The sequence below is a fragment of the Polyergus mexicanus genome, unplaced genomic scaffold (genome assembly GCF_030449975.1).
Source record: "Polyergus mexicanus isolate NDT 795.1 unplaced genomic scaffold, iyPolMexi1.0 SCAF_23, whole genome shotgun sequence".
NCBI classification, from domain to species: Eukaryota; Metazoa; Arthropoda; class Insecta; order Hymenoptera; family Formicidae; genus Polyergus; species Polyergus mexicanus.
In genome coordinates, this window is record NW_027223343.1 from 4,573,144 (window position 1) to 4,591,978 (window position 18,835).

Genomic DNA, 18,835 nt, shown 5'->3' on the forward strand with positions numbered 1-18,835 from the left:
TTTCTCTGCTCATTAATATTTCTTTATCGCGCACCGAATATCGCTTCATCTACAAAGATTTATATGTATATTATCGATTCGTGTCGTGCGACAATTTTTTCTCTCGCCGCTTTCTTTCCTATTCTGTCCCGATTCGTTATTCTTATAAACGGGAAAAGATTTGATTGTCACTCTATATTTTGGGGATTTCTAATTACAGATATATCGATTACATCTACTGACATTCACGAGACTGAAGTTCATTTATGCTATATATACGTATATGTAAAAGCTATTGTATATGTATATATAATTGGCATTTTTCAAATATTTTTAATCTAAAGAAAAAAATTTTGTTTTAAATTATTTCAAACGAGTTTAATACTGAAAATATTTTTAAAAAATTAAAATGTTTAAATTTAAGTTTAAAAAAATTGAAATTTTTTTTCCAGCTATTAGCCTTATTTTCTCAAAGTTCAAGATTCACTAAAGACTACTAACGGTCGGCAAAATTTTTTTTACTCTCAGATTTTTTGTAGGAAGACAAATCCAAAAAGGTATCCGGTTTTACCTTACTTTCCCCCTACATAAAAAGAATGTATATTGCATTATACACGTTTATATATCACATGTTTTTTTTAAAACTTTTATTTAAAAAACTGATTTTAGGAAAAATAATGCGATGTGTAAAATATATACGTATACATATACATATAATATATGATATGATACAATACAATTGAAGAAAAAAATTATTGTCTTGTATCACGAATTATAAATTGTCTAAAATAGGCTTATGAATAATAATACTGTTAAGACCCGAAAACTGTAAATAAAATTCCATGATTTCTGCAATTGCCAGAGCTGCAATCGCCAAAATCGCGATTCGACCCCGATCGCAAACACTTGGTACGTGTCACGAAGCAATATGTCTATCGCACGTTTGGCAAGCGTATAACACAGTTTCGCGCGATACGGCCAAGTGGCAAGCGGAAGTGGATGCTCCCTTTACAAGCGCGGAAATCGCACGAGCGGGTTGTGTTCAGCCGTTTTGAAGTCGACGATGAAAATAGTTGGAAGCCCATATCGAGAGTCGGCCGGCATCGGAGTCGCCGATGCAATTTTTGTTCCACTCGAAGACAATAACTCGGATGGGGGTGAGGAAGGGGCGAGAAGGGGAAGGGCGGGAGAGGATTCTCGAGCGGAGAAGATACAATGGGAGAGAAGCGGGTCACGAGCTCGGGCGAAGCTCCCGATAGCATCCCGATATATCGAATCACGTATACGGTGTCTGACATTTGATAAAAAAGAAAAAAAGGAGAAAGAAATTCGTCCGATTTTTCGTCACGCATAGACGGATATAGATCCATGACAAAGTATGACAATGAACCAAGATACTCGATTACCCAAACCTAGTTGTGCATTGTTGCGTCACTAAAAATATCGCTTTCTCTTTCTCTCTCTCTCTCTCTTTAGCAAGCTATTATATCTCGGTCTCGTAGAGACCGTAGGTAACTATGTAATTTTAAAACAAGAGTGTAAATTCGCCCTAAAACATATCTAGTTTAACGTGGAGAAGCAAATAGTTTAGCGTACTATTCGACGTGGTAAAATTATTATTTGCCGCATTATTATACAAGTTAAAGTTAGAGTTTTCAAGCGCAAAAAGCCACAGTGATGGGACGCGTTGCGATGGATATAACCCCGCGTGCGAAACGCGAGTGAATCGGAATTTTAAGAGCGCAGCTGTGACATTGCATATCTTACGTAACACGGAAATGTCGCGACACAAGTGCCGACGCTTATTTATTTATCGGGTCGGGAATAATACATGGAGTTTTCAGTGGCGCAAATTGCCTCTTTTTAAAAACATAAGGGTGCGGATGCGCGACGTAAGATCGCGTCGTGCGCAGCGTGTCGTATACACGAAATATTAATATTTGACATTTACACGAGGTTACGTTCGAGTCTCGGAAGGTATGCTCGTTGTACGGTATTCACATATAAACATGTATAATGTCACGGCGAATTCTTTAATGCGCTCATAGGAATGGCCTTTATGAGATACGACTGCAATTCGCGAAAAGCGAACGGTCCACGAGCAATTCCGGCACGAAAACGCCAATGTTATTTACGTCCGCGAAACAAGTCCGATAAACACCGGCGCAATCTCATGGAAAAAATTTCATCGGGTCACACATATATACATACACGCACGGACTCTCGTATGTATAAGTATACGGACACTTTTTTATTTATCCATGCAGTTTCGTCGACACGAGACTCTCGGCGCTCGCATTTACGTCGCGCGTCGCGAAACCTCGTGCATTTGCATCGCCCGAGTTTTTTCTCTGCGCTCTCCTAGCTAAAGTGCCGATGGAAGCATGTACCTCTCGAATGTGACGAGTTCTCGGACCACGTGTCGGTGTCGAGAATCGACCGGTCCGGCTCGATACACACACACACACACACACACACACATATATATATATATATATTAAATGACGTCGACGCAAAAGAGCGAGAATAGACCGAACGGCAAATTGGCGGTAGAAGCGGTAAAAGCAAAGTGGCGAAATATTAATAAAAGGCTGAAAGGGGTGTGATTTTTTACGCACCCGATCAAACACGCAACGCACGGCCTGCGTGTGCGGGAAAACCGGGAAAGGGGATTTCTCTCGTCGTTCAGATATAAATATAGGCCATCACCGTTCCCGGCGGCTAAAAATACGGCCCATTGTACAGGAGGAGCGTATACAAAAATATCCGGTGCCGAGCCGTTGTCCGAGTTTATTGTGCAGGATTCATCTTCGCGCGGATACGGTTGATACACAATGGGTGAATCGGTTCGCGCGGGCGGATGCTATTATGGAGTTTATTTACCATGTATTATTAACTCTCCCGGCGAATTTAACCAAATATTTTTTGTCCTCTCTCGCAAGGAATATTTGTTTATTTTATAAAAATCAATAGTTATACCTCTCTCGTTTATGATATCTGTCGGATAGAATTGTTCTAATATATTTAAAAAGAAAAAACGATACATGTGTGTGTCTCATTAAATGACGATTTTGATCAGAATTAATCCATACACATTTATATTATGCAAGAATAATGATTAAAAAAAAATGCATGCTTTAAACCAAATAATCCTGAAAAAAAAAACTTGTTTTCATTGTACGAAATAAGATCGAAGAGTCAAAGTTAACTATCCTAATCAATCTAACTATTCGCTATCAATCTAATTGTTCACTCTTCTACTTTCTTCTTTCAGATAAAAAAGATGTAAAAAATTAAATATAATTTTCAATATAGATTTTATTACATTTAATATATATTTTATTACATTTTTTTGTTTTTAATATTGTTAAGAAGATTAAGTTATCTTCTCGTCTAATTATTCACCCCTGTGTTTTTTACAAGAAAAACGTAGTTCATCAAAAAATACGGAGTGTTGAGTAGTTGGTTCACGGTCGGAACAAGATAGATTAGATAGGTTGGATTAGATTATGTTAGATTATATTAACTTGTACTTTGTTTCACACAGACGCGAGAGGAGATCGTTTATGGTTGACCTTGTTTCGCGCGGAAAATGCGGGGGTCTTGAGTTATGGATCGTCTAATAATTACATCTCGGCAATCTAAGATGATGCCCACTTAATTCAAAATACAAATGACTCAGGACTCCGCAATATACTCTTCAAGATCATTAATAAGATATAGACGAGATAAGTTTCTGTGAATAAATTGGGTAATTCAAAAATATATATAAGATGAAAAATAAACTTTTATCGAATGCAAGCGGGGGCTAATTTTTGTCAAAATCATAGCTTTGTATTTTTTTTATACATATTGAATTTTAAATTTTATCTAATATTGCAAGGATTACTCGATTCGAAAACAATAGCGTTCTATTTCACGATGGTTTGCTAAGGGAAAATCATCACATAATACTGCGGTGAAGAAAAATAAGTAGTAGTTGTCGACAACAAGGTAGACAGAGGAAAAGATGCGAAGAAAAATAAGGCACGTGCTGGAATAATCGCTCAAATACAGGGTTAAATTTTACCTTTTTACACTTTCCATACATATACAATGGCATTATGATCGCTCATGTTCTTTCCTGCGATTATTTACGCCGTGCGTGTGTGTGTGTGTGTATGCATTTGTGAGTTTTTTTCGCTTTATTCTTAGCTAAATTTTGATACAATATCTTTACGATAAATATTTGATACGGCAATGTTTGCGACTATCGAATTCTTTCTCGACTATTCTTTAAATTTTGTTCTCTTTCTTTCTCTGTTTTTTATCGTTTTCGATTTTTGTTAAACAATGAAGGATTATCGCGAAATAGTCGGTACGATCGATGCGTACACGCTTTTCTCTGATGGGGGGATCGACGAGGGAAACTTCGACGATCGATGTAATGACATCGATACCACAAAGCTTCCCATTGTTAGCGCATTGGATAAACGTAACGAGTACGGCGATTGAACCCGCTTATTCAAACCCACCCATTCGACCAATCCACTAAATCCAGGACGGAAAACGCTCTATCAGAGAGCATTTTTCTTTTACAGTTTGATACTCGCGCTAAATTATTCTTCTCGTCATACGTATTCCTCTTTATACTAAACTATTGAATAACTCGGTAGTTCGCTCAAAAAATTATATAGTCCTTTTATTGCTGGAAAGATGATTTAAGCTTATTAAAATGCGTAAGACGTCATGCATATATCTCGAGAATATTGAGCGCTCCCTTTCTTGCGAAATGCGTTCCGGATTATTATCCATCACCATAAGGCCGAGGTCACTTAAGATGTTCCCGCAAGACCCTCGTGATATTGAAAGAATCACAGATTCGTAATTCCGAGACGCCATATGGTGCAAAGCGCGGGAAGAGTATTAAACTAGTATTCTACCCGTGTGTTGAAAGTGCACCTGTGCGCGATTATAAAATGCGAAAACTTTTGTGAATCAGCCGAATTCGAAAATATCCTTTAAACATCGCAGCCGTAACATCCGATCTATAAATTTATTAATATTATATTTACTTATATATTTAGTTGCCAAATCTCATCGCGTAAAAAAAAAAGGATCTCGATGCGCGATTTCATCGAGTTTGGCGTTGTATTAACGAGGGCGACGCTATTCTTCGAAAATCGCGAGAAGCCGAATACCGTGTTTCCTCCCGTGTGACGCACGAGAGTACAAATCTCCTGTCACCAAGATAGTCCCTTAGTGGTGTTTGCCGAGGACTTGGCCGGTCGACCGTGCGCGCGGATCGGGATTTCGTAGGATTTGAACAAATTGTTGCGCGCCGAACTTACTCTGCTCTCCTGTCTACTTAACGACTGGTCGAGATTATACTTCGAAATCTCGCGTATTTTCTCGTTCCGTGCGACATTTCCGGGAAAACAAACGGAAATTGCGGGTCGCAATTCTCGACCCGCTTCTCGTGCTTAAGCTAAGTAATTGAGATAGTGTCCTATATATACATATAGATGCTGGTCTATCGCGCGTTAAATTGAAGAGTGTTTTAATTAAATGCATAAATATCGAATTTTATAGATTGAATAAATTAATCGAATTACACGTATAAAAAAGAAATGTTTATCCAAAATTTACAATCAAAGTTAATTTAGATTTAATCCTTCACTCTATACATTAAACATAATTTATATATATATATATAGAATGTAAGCAGGAGAGGATATTAGTCGCGAGATAAACGGTCTCCTTTTGGATAGCGATTAATGGTACGAAGCTGCGGTAACTCGACAATATTATCTAGCTTTAACATTCCAGCTCAACGTGGCATAATCCGCGAGAATGCACACGGGAATGAAATATACAATGGGAAATGCTTACAGAGTGTGTACACATGTGTCGCGGGTACGCTAAATGTTTTAACAACTATTACATACTAATCGCAAAGTCGATACATGTCTTATATAAGTACAGACATGGTGATATCGTAAAATAAATTATTAAGTTAACTCGCAAAAAAATTATAATACGTGCAATCAAGATAATATCGGTGTAAAATAATTAGTGTAAAATAAAACACAAAGGATATTTTTGTCAGATTATTACTTCAATAATTTCATAGTGTCTTTTTAATTTTAATAATGACTGAATATAAAATATTATAATAATTTTAATAATTTTATTAATATATACGAATTTTTTTATACTTTAATTATTTCAATGAAGAAAGCTTATAAAATGTTTCCGAGCATTTTTCATTCATTGTGCCGGTAATGAAAACGCCGCTGCAACATAACGTACCGCTCGTTAAAGAACTACGGATTAACATCGTTACGTAACATCGTTCTTTATTGTGATTTTCTTGCTATGAGTACAGGCAATAAAATTTTCTTCTTTAAAAGAAGCTTTATTAAGCGCGCTAGTTTAATAAACGGTACATTACGACACATCGACGTGATATCGCCAATAAAGGCAATGACGAAAAGTTGAGACGTATCGCTGTCTCGCTGCCTTATGAATTATTGCATAAGGCGACCACTTTTCATCGTCGAGGAGTCGTATTCCCAAAGGGAGATAGTCCGGAGGACTACCGTCGTATCGGCAGAACAAATGCCTTTATCCTCGAAGGACATAACTAGGCGGAAAGACACATCGGACAAAATATTCTTTATCAATTGGATTACTATTGCGTTTACGTATAAAGTAAAGATGCCGTCTTAGCTTTATAAAAGATCGAAACGGTTTTTTTTAGCGATTTATTTTGGAAACTTATTTTTAATACACTCATGATGTAGTCTTCAAGTTGAAAGAGTTTTTTTTTTTTTCTTATTTCTCTTTTTGAATAGATTAAGCGTTGAGAGTATCATTTAAATCTGTTTTCTGCCTTTGTGCTATGATACGTATTGTTATAAAGTATAAATCTTTTAACAAAGAGAATTCACGGATCAAGGGAAGAACAGTGGCCGTATTTTCTGGGAAAGGAAGCTGCAGACGCTACTCGTTACCATAAATGCCGCTTGGTTTAACAATAATGATTATTCAGAATACAACGATAATATTTGCGTACTCAAATTACAGAATTGCGTCGAAATAAGTTATCGTAGAGAGTCACGATACGATCCGTGCGTCGTAATGTATTTGACTGCGGCCTTTGTCGAACGAGCGGATGCAACATTACATGCACACCTAAGGCCCGATGTAATATACCCCCGGTAACGATTATCCGCACGCCAGGTTGATTACCGGCACGCCGTCGCGTCAGTAAATCGTAACAATTTCGAATATTATTCTTCCGGATAAGAATTCTTCCTTCAAACATGATGCAAATTACATTGGATATTCAAGCCAGATCGATGCATCGTAAAATACATATTACAAGTTTTGAGAAACTTTATATATCTATTCGTGTTTTTTAAGAATTACGAACAAATCTTCGCTCCGCTTTGATTTGAAAAATTTCAAGTCTCAAACATTCATATTTTCATATTTTTAGAATACGGCTGATAGCTTAGTTTTCTTCTCTCTTACAAAGCGGCTGTCGTGATTTCAAAGGAACGGATTAAGGCGGTACGATCGATGAGAGTAATATCAGAAGTGATTACAAAGCCTGGCAATGCTTTGAACGATCGTATTTTCCGACGTGAGGACGCCGCACATTGTCAATGAGTCTTTTAATCAGAAAATCAGGTACTCGACGATTTGAATCTCATGCAAGTAAAGTAACGACATATTATACGAGCGAAGCGTGGTCTCTTATTGAAGAAATATATTGCCCATTAATCAATAAATAATCAAATCTGTTTTTAATTGGAATTGTAATTAAATTATTTTATAAACTATTTAATAAACGCAATTTAATATAGATTGGCGGAAGCGGGAAGTTCACCGGTTACATAGGAACGGTATCTCGAAACTCGTTCTAATATAAACAGACAAGGTAATTACGCGAGATGCGCGAGCATGTATGTATATTCTGTGTTGATAATGCACAAGATGTTTCGCATTGCAGCGGGATCGATATTTGAATTGGGCTAACGTACTCAAGTGGCGACGCGCGCTTTGACAGATTAAAAGAGACGGCAATTCCGTTTATTCCGTGTGTCACGTGGGCGCGGGATAGTCGAAGAGGACCTTAAAATATCGATCGGTACCATGAACGCGACACACGGCAATGTAGTAACCGTTCGTCCATTGTGGTAGATTTAGGGTTCTCATAAAGCTCCATTGTTTAGCTGACCTCGCATTCCTAAATCTTCATTGTCGCGCACCCGCGATGAGTACAATCGCGAGCGGCTAGGCTCGCGCGTAAGCCATCCGCGGATCGAGCGATGGACGGACACCATCACCCATTCGGGAAAACAATACAGGACTTTGCTGCGCTTTACGCTTTACAAACAACGAGGATTACCGCGCTTGGGGCTATCGATTTTTGACGACGCCGGTCTCAAGATGTAACATGATATAACACAGTTCAACGAGAGACAACTGTTTTTCAACGCAAGAGAAAGAATATTCATTTCCCGCAGTCTTTTTAAATCTGAATGCCACTCCGACTTTTCCAAATTGCTTTATCGCGTCTCATAATTTTGAGAATCTGCGATTAAAGTTGCAAAAAGGGTTATTTTAATGTATTTTATCATGTTATCATATATTGTAGCAATAACGATGAATATAATGATAATATGAAAACTGATTTCAATAATTATTTAACAAAACTAATTTATACAGTTATGCAGTAATTATAAATATTAATAAAAAAGGTTATCTAATAAAATAATAATGGTTTTCTTTCAAATTATTGCAGTATTATATTGTCGCACGTTTTTGAAAGAGAAAGAAGAGAGAGATATGATTTTTCATAATTAACTTTAACAAAAATAATGATAATTTCTAACTATTACAAGATCAACTAGATAATGTGTCTTTTTTATCGAATACGTTTCGACACGATGTATCAAGATAATATAGAGAATTTTAATGTATTTTATCATGTTATCATATATTGTAGCAATAACATGAATATAATGATAATATGAAAACTGATTTCAATAATTATTTAACAAAACTAATTTATACAGTTATGCAGTAATTATAAATATTAATAAAAAAGGTTATCTAATAAAATAATAATGGTTTTCTTTCAAATTATTGCAGTATTATATTGTCGCACGTTTTTGAAAGAGAAAGAAGAGAGAGATATGATTTTTCATAATTAACTTTAACAAAAATAATGATCATTTTTAACTATTATAAGATCAACTAGATAATGTGTCTTTTTTATCGAATACGTTTCGACACGATGTATCAAGATAATATAGAGAATTTCCCTCAACATCTGCCGCGGATCGTAATGATGATACGTGATACCACGGGATATTAATGATATCGTTTCCAGTCACATCTATGTTTAACGAAACTACTGATTATGATAATGGGAGGTGTAACATGAGCATGTAAATGATCATTAAGGCTACTCATTGAGAATAGAAAGATTTGTATTACCAATTTCATTATACTTATACACTACGCTGTCAAATCGTTCGATAAGTAGTTAAGCTCGATTTTCGGTCAGCCAAAACCAATAGTCGTATAGGCAATATGGAATCGTCGTATATTATTATCGAATTTTTTTGAATGATCTGTTTCGCATATGTCCAGAAATATCTGTGTCTTTCTGCAGCTGGCCATTTACTTATAATAGTGAAAATATGACGTCAAATTCTTTCTTAAATGAAATGCATCAAGGAATTGTCGACTCATCGGTCATATCGGCCGGCATCGGAATTCTTTTGAAACGTCCAGCGAGAATCCCGCTAAGCCGATAAAAGCTTTTATAAGCTTTTATAAGCTTTTATAAGTAAGATATCACGGAACACTGAAAACCGGGAGAAGGAATAAGACGTATGGAAAGAAGAATGCGCGATTGCTTTATCGAGGGAGGAAAGTCGATAGTCTAAACCTGGAGAGAAATCAGCGGGTTCGAAGTGGGAAAATAAAATCATCTTCAAGCAAGAGCTCGGTATTTTTCAAGAACTCTATCCGATTAAATTTTTCTTGTATCAAACGTGTGCCTTATGAATATTAAATTTGCAAATATTTTATATATTTTAAATACATTTGACAGTTTGAATTAATTTTTGCCACCTACTAGGACATATGCACTATTATATTTTTAGTTATACAACGGTAACGCGATACATACGTACACACATATGTATAAATATATATAAAAATTGTCACAAAATTCAGAGCATATATTACTTAAGAATGTATCCTCTACGATATATGTAAAAATGAAAACGATCCGTGAAATGTAAATTAATCCGAACATTTTTGTAACCATGGAACATACAATGTAAGAGAAATCACGCGATATTTTTATTCAATGATATTATATACGTATTATATTTTACAAAAGAGTATTGTAATTAATCAAATATTATTAATGCACAAACAAATGCATAATTTAAATTGTTAACAAACACAATGAAATAAATGTATAATTTACAATTTTTATAGTAATAAATATTCCAATGTCATTATATTCCAGTTTTGTAATAAATATTGTACAAGAAAATATACTTTTTATGTGCAATTCATACTGCAAAATATTCTCCATGTATTAGAAGTATGTAGCAGAAAGATTAATTTTATACTTTTGCAAAAATAAAATTATATAAACTTATTAATTTTACGTACAAAATTACGAATATCAAGAGGGAAATGCAAAAATCAAAAGGCAAAAATTGACAACAAAGAGCAAGATTATACATATTTGAGGAGTTACTCTTATTAGCTGCTAAAGTCAATAATACACGATTCCAGTCTCGTCGCTGGGATATCGCACAAGTGATGAGAGAAAAAAAGAGAAAGAAAATTAATGTCTCCCTGTGGATTCAACAGGAGGATCGATAATTGCGGATGCGTATCTCGAAGAAGCTCTACGCAATTTTTCGGCTAACGAGAAGTACCCGAAATAAAATACGCGTGTTCGTCAAAGATATATCAGGTCTGACCTGTGCGGATGTAATAGGCCGAGGTTTTCCACGAATTCTCAAGTCATCACACAAAATACGACGAGTACTTGCACGTAAGCGCGCCGCCGCTGCCTGCGGAAATTACAAGCCGGAATTGCGCGGAAATAACGCTACGAAAGATCTGAACACGAACAAAGTTACGAGTGCCGCGATGCTTGAGTAATCCTTTGTGAAAAAAAAACGCGGAACAGCTTAAATCTTTTGACGAAATACGAGTGGAGACTATGGATATATCTCAGTAGAAGTACTCTTTTTATTTCAATTTTTACAATTTATTATTTTTTAATTTTAAATATCTGTGTAACTCGAAAAAAAAAATCATAATTTTTAACGAAATAATGTGTCTTAACGCATTCGTTTTTTCATTAATAATTTCTTTTCGTTCGAAAACTATTCCTAGATGCAAAGAGTGGTTACATTTAAGAATGATGGATACTGTACAGTTTATAATTCGTTTTGTATTCGTGTTCTTCTTCCCCTGTTGAAAAAGAAGAAATCTTGAAACTTTATAATATGTTGCGACGACTCTTATGGTTTTCTTCCTATAAAATATCTCTTACTCTGTGCTACCTTCGTATTAATTTTTTTTTTTTAAACTTTATAACATTATAATAGTTTTGCTCGATAAAAAGCAAAGATAAAAGCATGTTGTACATACTTAATGCGTCCCCAGATACATATTTCTAGGTATAACAACTTTACTCAAAACCTTCGCTCTGTAAAAAATACAACAAAATGTTAAAACTAAAGAAGTTAGAGAATATAAAGTTCGTATGTGTGTGTGTGTGTGTGTGTGTAAATACACACAACCAAATCAAATATCAAATAAATTACACAACGTGTCAAAAGTGTATTTGCGTGAATTTTTGTAAACATTTAAAAAAATTTTTATCATTGATATATCAACGCAAAAAATACTTACTAATATAAAAGATATAAAAAGAAACTTTCTGAATGAGAATTAAACGATTGCGCGGAGCATATAGTTACTTAGATTACAAACAGACCTCGATGAAAACGATCAAGTGATCTTGAAATTCTAATTATCGTTAAAAAGATAGGCGCGAGATTGTTAATCAATTGGATTCGTTACTTACTTCTTTCAATTCTATCGTTTTTTGATGTTTGTAACTTGAGTCATGTAAAAAACTTGAAATTGAACCGTTCATATATGAACAAACCCAATGCTTCTTGTAACAAAACATCCCTTCGATAACCAAGTTCTGATGTATATACATATATGCTGATAGCTCGAGTCGCCTCTCCGAGAAGGGAATGAGGGCAGGGGGGGGAGGGGGGAGGGAGGAACTGAGAGGACAAGTTACAACGTATACGTATTTGTGCGCGACCGATTAGTTAATCTCACTGCCAGGATAAGGCTGAACATGTAAAACGCCGCGGGCGCTAGATTTAGGGTAAGACTCTTGACATATAACGTATATGTAACCTCGCTCCGGTATATGCATTTCGAATTGAATCACGCGACGTGATTGGATCAGACGGTGTAAGAGAATCATGAGACGGTTAGCGCGTTATATACGACGGCCGCGAGAAAACCTTTGGGACGTCAATACCGGAATATAGTTCCGGAAATCGGCAAAATGTCAGCCCCTAATGGTACATTAACCTCAGATCTGTCAAGTTACTCATACGTCAGTTAAATCAGAACGGAGAGATCGCTCTTTAAGTTCGAGCCTCTATCTCTTCTGGAAGAATGGAACTGAACAAATGTAATATTTAATGTTAATGTTTTTTTGCAATTTGTCTTTATCGCAGAATAGCTGTAGTGATGGTACAAAAATGTATGACGCAAAATTCCACGCTATTAAAATGATTTACTAATAAATTGATAACTACCTATTTTAATATTATTATTATTAAAATATTATAATTACAAATTATTATTATTAAATAATATAATTAATTATAATTATTTATAATGATAATAATTATTATTATTATCAGTGTTAACATTACTATCATATCAGAAACAGAAAGAGAGAGAGAGAGAGAGAATTATTATAATAGCGTCTTCTTTTGTTATTAAATATTATTTTCCATAGCGTTGATATTTTGATTAAGTGATTGATTAAATACTATAATACTCTTGTAATAATCGGAAAATATATGCGGTATGTCTGGCATGGGGCCAATCCCACAAAAGGATTTCTTTTTTTTTCCAAACTTGAGCTTCTCCCGCTCACTGTTACACTGACGACTTCCGCAGACTCTCTAGAGTAAAAGTTTTTGAACCGTCGCACGCTAATCAGGATCCTTGCCCCTACCGCGAACCATTCCGGACTTTATACCCTTATTCCAAGAGTTTGAGTGACTTCTCGACAGTTTCATCGTTAAAGTAATGTGAATCCCTACTTCGATTCGTTATCTCGTTGGTTACGTGTTGGTTATATAACAGCTTATTTTTTTTCAGTGATATGACAGATACGTAATATGAATGTCAAATTCTCTTTCTCTCTCTCTCTCTCTCTCTACTCCCCCCTCTCCCACTCTTTCTCTTTGCATCCTTCAGCTTCAACACATAGCCCCTGGTACATTTAACGTAAGCCAATATCGAGCACTAACCGCAGTCGCTACTGCCTGAGCAACGATAAAACTATGTTCGTCACATCGATCGCATAGATCGGTGTATTTAAATAATTGATATATGTCTAAATAAATTACATATAAAATATATACCGCAAAATAAAAAAACTTACAAGTCTTATCTCGGAAATACGTTTACCTTCGAACACTCTTTCGGTAATCGATAGCACATCATGGTGCGTTCGCGTATAACAGCAGTCTGTAAAGTTCCCTGCTCAATTTTTCCAGTTCTACTCCCCGTGCATTCATTTATTTATATATACATATCCATGTTTGCGGCTAGCACGAAAGAGTCGATGCGAACGTTTCTATTCATCTGATATATTCGGTGAAATTATGTGGAAACCACGACTCAAATCGTTATATACGAAGGTAAGCGCTTCTCCTCCGCTTTACCGTATTTCGACATTTTGATATATGTATGTACGAATGAAGCAATGGCGGGGAAGAGGTAACTGTGCGAAACCCGCCGCTGTACATTCTAATATTAACGGAAAGCTCTCTCCATTAATATCGCGCGTGCGTGGCACCACAACTATACAGGTTTCGATCATAATAAAATTTCAACCACGTTTCGACTTTTTGACGTACGATGAAAAAAAAAAAATAGGTAAGAGGAGGGCGAGGGAAAGCGGAAAAGAATCAGTCATATTTCACCGTCATCCGCTTTTCTCTCATAAAACTCGTAACCGTGGCCAAAGGATCCGACAGATTCATCAGCGGTTCGATTTATTTTTTCCGCCGAGTTCCCTCCGATCGACCATCACGGTCGTTCATGATGATTTCCCGTTTTCGCGTCCCTCCTCCCCCTCCTCTCTCCTCAGCTTAGAAAATATCGCTGGACCAGTTGCGCGGAAAGTGAGAAAGTCGTTTCCCGAACCACCGTAATAAATTGCGGCAGCTGGCAGTCGGTGCAACCAACCGCGGAGTGAAGGGGAGGAGGGAAAAGTCACGCCACGAGAACCGACAGCAAAACGGTGTAAAGCAACGCGAACGTTGAAGTGGCAGTAGTCCTGGATTACACGGGTCTCTCTCCTCTCTACGTATGGCTTCAACCTTTCTCGGTGTACCGTTTGACAAGCGAGTTTTTCGAAACTGTGCGAAACAAACCGTTGATATTTCTATCTCCCTCGAGAACGCGACATAGCGTATTATGATATACTCATACGTAGTATATATATATATACGAATCTCACGAAAAGATTCGCATAAATCTTGATTCATCGAGCTTTATAGACATCTCGGTTTCTCACCCCTCGATCTGAATCTATCCGATTTGTTTCGCCCCTCTTGCTAAATCGTTCCTGTCATTATTCCGTATCCTATCTTGATTTATAGAGCTACTTTTATTTTGCGAATTTCCGGGCTATGTAAAGTTAATATTAGGAGGTTGAAACTTCCTTCTTCCGTTGATATGAAAAATTGAAATTAATATAAAAAGCGGTTATATGCAGAAATTTTTTGGGGTTTTTCAATCGAATAAAATCGTTTAATACAAATGCCATTATAACATACATATTTTTTTTTAATAATGCCATATTGTTATACAAAATATTTTAGAAAATTATTATCTTAAATTAATCAAATTTGTATATAGATATTTTTGATTCACGCGTGTGTTTTATAGAAGAAATTACAAATAAGAAATAACGCATATAAATTCCAGAATTTATATATAATTACAATTTTATACAATTAAGTAATCTTATCTATACTTTACGCTCTTTATATTTCTTTATAATATTTATGTTTTAGTCTTTTTGTTTAATATTTGATTTTATATAATAGCATCATTAATATTAATAAATCATATATATATTATAAAAAAAAAAGTCGTTATTAACTTCCGTTCTAATACTGTTCAAAAATATAATAGCGGTAATACTCCGGTATTATACACCGGTACGCCAATATTATGAAAATTTATTTGACGTCCCATACCCACGTATAATTAAACGAGCATCGCGGTTTTATATAAAGGTGGAAATGCTACGATACCGGCATACAATAACTAGCGAAATTACTTTAGTATTTTTAGTCTCTGACCAAAAGAATATTGCACGAGAATATGTTAAGCGCATTGTTGATTCGCGTCTCAGTGTTAATGTACCGTTCTCTTAGACATCGCGCATCCATCACTCAAGCACAAACACTCTTTAGAAGGGTATGTAATTTCACTCCCGGTGTTCGCCCCCTATCTTCGTTGGAGCAACGGGAGCTTTCGCGAATTTAGTCACCAGGGACCCGTCGAAGGACCAAGCGAGGACCGCCATTGCGAACCCTAACATCCGTCTATCCCTATCTCATTACCTGACACAGTAGAGGCGCGATGTTACCGAGGACCGCCTCTCCCTCTCGTCCCTTCCCTTACTTCGATTAACGACGTCAAACGTTAACCGCCGCAGACACGCGCTCGTATCTTACGCGGCCGTGCGGGAATCGTAAGATCCGAGGCGTTGACGGAAATACGTTTGGGAAATTAAGGTGCGAAATTAATATACCAGGCCAGGACGGTGGCGGACCTCTCGCGGTCGATACGCGCGGTCACCCGCGGGTTTCGTATTCGCCCGCAGCCCCGTTATTCCCCAGGGCTGTCCCTGGGACATCTTTTCCCGACGATGGCCCGTCGGCTAACGATGACAAATTGCGTGTATGTACTGATAAATTATTCGTTGGCGAAAAATTTTTTTACATCCGGGAAGATATCCGTACGCATGAAATTAATTTCTTTTATCGCGAGCTTTGGGCGGAAAATATCGCGACAGATGGAGTATCGTCCCGATTAATTAGGGTCTGTCCCGCGACTGTGATAAATAGAGTGCGTAACGGGATCATTAAGATATCTCGATGAATTTCTAACCGAACTTGTAGCGGGACGTAATTAACGCACTCTCGTCGCCCCCGATGCCCGTAAATAATTTCGATTTAAGGCGGCTTCGCGCCCCTTGTCGAGTAAAACAGGCTCGAGCTCACCGCGAAAATACACGGCGAAACTTTAAGGGAGCAATTTCGACATTAATCACGTCGAAGCATCGATAAGCCAATAACGGGTGAAACCAGTTTCGTCCGAGGGAGTGGATTTCTACGAATTCTCGAATTAATTTACGAGCGGCCAATTGTTTTTGCGAGTCGGCGCAAACCGCTGGGCATGAACTTCTCGGCTTTGCCATAAGCCGCGCTAATTTCGGCATTGTATTCGCTTTAAGTCACAGGATCGCAGACATTCCCGAAGCACGGTGAACTGCGGTAATCTGTGTACAGTGGCAACTTGCGAACACCTGTTCCATTTCAACATACCGAGTATAATTAGTCAATTAGTTTACTCCGCGCGTGTTATGCGAACTACGTAAGATCTTCAACATATTAGCGTGCAAATTTAGCGGGGATATCTCATTAAACTCTGTATCGAATTTGATCGCGCGCTTGTTCACGCGACGCGACAAATTCGTATCAATTTCTACCGAGCAGTCAAAAGCACCTGCTCGATAAATCATTTTATTTATCCTTATACATTGTTCGAACTAATGATATATATCTAAAGATTTTTGCGTCTTTTAGTTGTTCCAGGAGTGATTACTTGAAGCTATTTTTACATCTGGAAGGCAAGGGCGTTTCCGAGTACACTCCTTGGTCTGGCGTGCTTTGCGGAGAGCTGCGTGATATCCCGCAAGTCCTTTACAGCTCAAGATCGAGGCTTATTCTGGAGTTTCACACTGAGAGTCCACCGTCTAATGCCACCGGCTTCTCCGGAGTATTTCGTTTCATCGATAGACGTAAGTTAAAATCCCGAGACACAAAGTTGATCTTTCAAACTTTCAAATTAATAAATTTTCTAATTTATTACAAAAATATGATAATAGCTATTTATAACAATATATCGCCAAAAAATTGCGAGAAATTTCATGTATACATATATGAAACAGACTTCGGTAAAAATGTTTTGCTATTCAAAGTGAGGCGATACTCAACCATTCGTATCGTCAGAAATCGACATTTCCAGTGAATCAAAAACGTTACACGCTCTAGGAGAGTTTTAGAATGAGAAATAAACTGAATTAAGACTCGTGGCATTTTAAACGAAAACCTTTTCGTTTCTCCGCCTGAAGTGGAAAACTCGTTTGACTCGAAAAAGAGAGAGGAAGAGAGAGAACTCATTCAACCTTCGCTTATTGAGTTGCTGCGTCTCTATCGAGAAATTTTTGGATCTCGTTTTATGAAACTTTTTCGAGTTCGCTTCGAACTCAAAGTCGCTTGATCAGAAAATTATTTCCAAGTTATCAGAAGATCGCTACGAGTAGCCTGATAACGTGTCCGTGTTCGAACGACGCTAATTAACGTAACGAAACGTAGACACACGCACAAATGCACACAAACAGATACGTAAGTTCGTGTTCAAGGAATGAGATCATCGAAATTGCTAAACAATTTTCCGTAATTCGCGATGATAAATGGTTCATAAAACTTTTCTCCGCAATAATTTGTGATTTCGCGAGATTAGAGTCGCTGAAATTTTTTTTAGATCGGTACGAATGATCTTAAATTTTGCGGATTTATAAGCCGACGGTTCGTTAGTAAGCGTTTCGCGCGACATAACTGTCCGACACATGCTTTAAACACATGTTGTCCCGCGAACTTTTTATTCTACTCACATGTATGCAGTCGGCTTACATATGCCAGGAATAACAGTGACATAATTCTGCCATAGCGCGCGGATGAGTTCCCTCTACAATTCGGAATCGTACTATTTTTTTGTTCTGCGCACACCGGCTGCAAAATCCCCTTTATGTTTCTGCCACCCTTTTTCCCGCGTGTGAAAAATCCTGTACTCCCTATAATAAAAAAAAGAGCCAGATCTTTATTCGCGATAAAGCTGCGCCAGAATCTACGCGTATCTGTTTTTATAGTACCAATCTTTGATCGACTGTAGATCATTATTTTGCAATCTATCTTTATGTGACATTTTAGCTCGACGTAAGATAATAGCGGATGAGATTGGCAAATATCTAAGCGAAAAGTAATAAACTAAGTGACTAATCGCTAACTTATTGCGGTCGGCATTATCTAGACAGTTTCTGTATATCGTGTCCTGAACCTCCGATAATCAAATATATAGATGTATAAACTTTCAATGTAATATATGATTGTCAAAGGCAACCGTTTAATTATTATAAATTTAACCAATAATCAATTCTCTGTAATAGTTATTATATAGTTTGTCGACGTTC

The 18,835-nt window shown here is 36.9% G+C and overlaps 2 protein-coding genes across 3 annotated transcripts in view; one reads left to right on the forward strand and one right to left on the reverse strand.

The window, feature by feature from the left end:
- M (miniature) overlaps window positions 1-18,835 on the reverse strand; it is a 148,829-nt gene that overhangs the window by 107,167 nt on the left and 22,827 nt on the right. The gene's annotated exons all lie outside the window — the stretch shown is intronic.
- The window catches only part of Sol1, a 279,883-nt gene that overhangs the window by 74,601 nt on the left and 186,447 nt on the right, over window positions 1-18,835 (forward strand). For both annotated transcript variants that reach the window (XM_070312774.1, XM_070312775.1), the window contains exon 4: window positions 17,169-17,383. In XM_070312774.1, the coding sequence (XP_070168875.1) occupies window positions 17,169-17,383 (215 nt within the window). The remainder of the gene's footprint in view (window positions 1-17,168; window positions 17,384-18,835) is intronic.